The sequence below is a fragment of the Pollicipes pollicipes genome, unplaced genomic scaffold (assembly GCF_011947565.3).
Source record: "Pollicipes pollicipes isolate AB1234 unplaced genomic scaffold, Ppol_2.1 Scaffold_2555;HRSCAF=2994_pilon_pilon_pilon, whole genome shotgun sequence".
Classification (NCBI taxonomy): domain Eukaryota; kingdom Metazoa; phylum Arthropoda; class Thecostraca; order Pollicipedomorpha; family Pollicipedidae; genus Pollicipes; species Pollicipes pollicipes.
In genome coordinates this window covers 21,934,911-21,938,967 of record NW_023596136.1, presented here as the reverse complement: position 1 = coordinate 21,938,967, position 4,057 = coordinate 21,934,911, and the positions used below count along the sequence as shown (strand labels likewise).

At 52.2% G+C, this 4,057-nt stretch overlaps 1 protein-coding gene across 1 annotated transcript; it reads right to left on the bottom strand.

Annotated features, from left to right (window-relative positions):
* On the bottom strand, positions 1–2,280 carry LOC119111681 (uncharacterized). The gene is made up of 3 exons (XM_037235490.1): positions 2,177–2,280; positions 1,430–1,610; positions 1–1,141 (listed from the first exon to the last, which is right to left on the bottom strand). The coding sequence occupies exons 1-3, from the start codon at positions 2,225–2,227 to the stop codon at positions 909–911; spliced, it is 465 nt and encodes a 154-aa protein (XP_037091385.1). The 5' UTR covers positions 2,228–2,280; the 3' UTR covers positions 1–908.
* Between the last annotated feature and the right edge of the window lie 1,777 nt (positions 2,281–4,057).

Here is a 4,057-nt window from a genome sequence, read left to right as displayed (position 1 = left end):
TATGCATTTCTCAAGGTCAAACAGATGACAGAAAGATCAAAGTGAGGTCACATGGGATCAAGGCGAGGTTAAATGATCGCACATCGCATATGTGTATGCACCGTGTAGTCATATACGTCGTAGCCTTCGTTTGACACCTATTTCAACGCCGTTAAGATATTTCCACTTAAAAGAGCTGCTGCTTTCTCCTCCGATACCTTACTCATCTTCAGTCAAGTACCGCACCAGCTAAATGTTATGGTCGCAAATGTGGAATCTGACAGTAAAAGTTTGCCAAGGGCTTTGTTTCATACGCCCAATGCTTTTTGTTGTTAGAAATGCCAAAAAAGCAATTCTTCCACAAAAATAGCCCCATCACATGATGTTGCACATGGCCATGGTGATAACCAAGTAGGATGACGCACATCTACCTGCCGGTCGTGTTTGCTGTGGGACGTTTCTGACCAGACCAGCAGTGTTAGCTGATGATATCATGCTAGAGATGAATCCCGCAAGGAAAAAGGCCTCAGAGCAAGGACGTAACTTTGTGTCAATTAGGGAGACTCTTGCGCTTGCGGCCTGAGTATCTAAATTCCCCTTCTGTGTTTGGTTAAGGCCACCAGAAATTCACCCGAACCGGAAAAAAAGGTGCAAAGATCTCCCGGCTCTGGGGGAAACCCGGTCTTCATCTTTCCTCGCCTCCGCTCATGTTTATGATGTCCCTCTAATGCCCAAGACCAACTGCAGTCAAACTTGACGAGCCAGGAGACGCAACGGCTTAGAATTTCATAAGCGCGCTCGTCACGAAATTAATTCCGTCTCAATTGCATGGGTGAGTTTGAGTTTAGCCCACTTTCTAAACAGAACTCATCGTGTGTTTCGTAGCTCCACCACGCAAGTTGTACTGTAACAGCACCTTTCGTCGGCGGTCAGTCGGAGCCGACCAGCGATGCGCCGTGCTCGTGACCCGCGCCAGCTGCCGCGCCATTTTTGTCTCCGGCCGAGCCGACCAGCGGTGCGCCGTGCTCGTGACCCGCGCCAGCTGCCGCGCCACCTTTGTCTCCGGCCAGCGCGGTGAGCCCGTCGACGGACGCTTCGCGGCGGGCGGAGAGGTAGGTGCCGATGTGGCAGCTGCCCGCGATACCCAGCGCCAGCAGCAGCACTGCCGACATACGGCACCGGACGGTCGGCGTGTGCTCCCGGGCCACGCCGGCGCGACCCCGCGGCTTTCGGCCGTCGCTGAGGCAAGCCACAGGAGTGCTGCGGCGTCGGGTTAGGTACAGTGCTCCCGGATGTGGGTCTGAGCGCGCCTCACTTGTTGGAGGGGGCAACAGTCAGACTATGGTTGCAATCAGACGGCTGGGGTGGGTCTAGTGTTCTTGGAGCCGGCCTCATTCTCAACTGTTGTTGTGGGTTGGTGAAACGCTTACCCTTTAGAGGCAATGCTCACCGGTGAGGGCGAGAATGAGAGGCCCCGCTGTCTGCAGAGATGCCAGAACTCCGCCGTCCGGCACCAGGCTGGAGTAGTGGTGGCACAGTATGAAGATAGAGATGCCGATGACGATCAGGGGCACGCAGATCCAGGGCAACGTTCGCATGTAGCGCCCGCACAGCCGCACACTGCCGGGTATCTGGAGGAAGCGGGTACAGGGCGACACGCTCACGAGGCAGCCCGCGAGCCGGCGAGGCAGCGCGCGCAGCCATGCATTGGAAATAGGGAGGTCTAATGCAGAATACGCGTCCAGCAGCCGCACATCCCCATGCCGGTACTGCTTACCTCGCACAGGTCGTACGGAGGAGAAAGGTGTAGCTGTGCGACAGCTTATGATGCTTATGATGGGTGGCGCTTTTTCATGGCTGAAGGAATGACGTTCTTAAACAGCTGTGACAAAATTTAGAGCAAGCTGACTAGGACATACAGCATCGCTGTGTTCGGTTTTTGTCACACCCGTGGCCGTGGGCCGTTTAATTCCGATGTAGTCGCCAGCTCTTGCATATAATCCTCAACGACACGCGGTGCACGCTGCATACACGAGGCATACAGCCAGCTGCTCTCCGGATACCCACTTGTTTTGCAACGTATTAAACTGCTATAATCGTCTGCTTGAGGACGGACTCTTTAATGATTATCTGACATTTACCGTGGAATGTGTTGTTCTGCTTTGAACATAGATCAGCGTACATCTACTGAACTTACCTTAGGGGCGGGAGCCAGGTTTTGAGCATGTCCAAATGAGTCCATTTCCATTATATACAGCAAAATTTGAACGCACTGTAAGGCCGTGCCTCTGACTGCCTGTCTGAAAGACTGTCACTTTGTTTCTCACGCGTGAGGCGCACAGCAGAAATCGTGTTGTGAAAAATGGTGCCTCGTGTGGTATTGCTCCTCCGTGATCTTATTCTCATTTGGTCTTTGTTATGATTCGGACCTTGGTTGGATTCGTAATTACTACAGTTTGCCACAGGCCCACGCCTTTTTAACATTCTACATAGCATTTATAGCAGCTTAAAACATGCGGTCTTTTGAAAAGTCTTGTTACTTAAATGAGTTATTCCAGTGATGTTGTCTACAATAATAAAATTTCCGGTGACTCACGATCATAAATAAAAAATATCGGCACTTCCGAAAACTCCGATTTCGTGGGAAGCCTCAGAAAGCATCCACTTTTTCACACATCGGACTTTTGGACTTCCTTGACATCTCATACAATTCCATAGAGTCACAAAGAAGCTTGCATCTCAACTTATTTAATGCAGATTCACATGACTTACCCATGGCCATTTTCTTCCGTTTCATGTCATTCCAGTGCTGAAATACAAATACGCGAGTAGTAACTGATGTTATTGATTGTAGGCAATAGTTATTCCATATAAGAAAATTACACTTTTCAGCAACTCGATTCTTTGGACACGTTTTTAACTGACAGCTGGTCCATCCTTACAGTTTGGGTTGGGCTTTGAACAAGAACGTTCAGAAAACGGTGTCTGGTTTATTCTAGATTATGAGCGATTTCGCATCAGCTCGGTCCTCTTTACAAAAATCTGGAGACGATCGACATCCCCCTCTTCCTCTCCCGCCCCCACCCTCGAGGCAAATTCCGGCCATTTGCACGGTGGTGGCCGCAGTTTATCATCTTTACAGCATTTTTTGTCTTCCCAAATGTGTTACATGAATCAATATTCCGACACACTTGGATGGCAGCAATACCAGCGGATGCACTCTATTTAATCTTCCCTGTTCCATCATTTGTACACTTTTCACCCTGCCCACTCCATGCTTGGCCTTGACCAGTTGGACCGGGAGGCCACAAACGTCCAGATAAGGGCCAATCGTCTCCCTGGCCTCTCATCGAGGATGGTGAACTGGTGACCACCAGATCGATGAGAGCTTTCGTGATCGTCACGGCGGCGCGCCGGGCCCCGGAGCGCACGTGCTGGCGCGTCGGATCGACCAAGATGTCTTGGAGGCCTTCTTCGGTCCGGGGCGTGGAAAGAGTGGCGTAAGTTCAACTGAAGTACCAGCGAGGCCAAACGTCATGTGAGGACCCTGGCTCTGATGCTGGAGCTTGGGGTCAGCTCAGAAGCATCCGACCAGACCATAGCTGCGACCCTTCACAGAACCGGAACACAGCTGCGACCCGCCACAGAACCAGAACATAGCTGCGACCCATCACAAAACCCCAACACAACTGCGACCCGCCACAGAGACGACGCAGACTAGACCGGCATGTTTGACCCCGCATACCTCGTTGAGAATGGTGCGGAAGAAAATCAAGCTGCTGCAGACTTGGCAGACATTGAATCGCTTCTTCAGAATGTCGACTTCCGGCGCAGGACGCCGTCAGCAGGAACCAGTCAGGTCGCCACACGGGCTGGAGTCGCCAGCCTCTCGGTGCCTACGGATGAGCGGGTGCCGGTCGAGATCGCGTGGACCGAACTCCTCACCCACGGCGGTCTGAACGCCCGCAACAGAAAGTGGATGGCCCTGCTTGAAGCCATGGAGAGCGCCTTCTGTCAGCATCTCCACTTGGAGCTGGGTGACTTCTCTCTCGCAGCATCGACAAGATCCCCGCGGTCG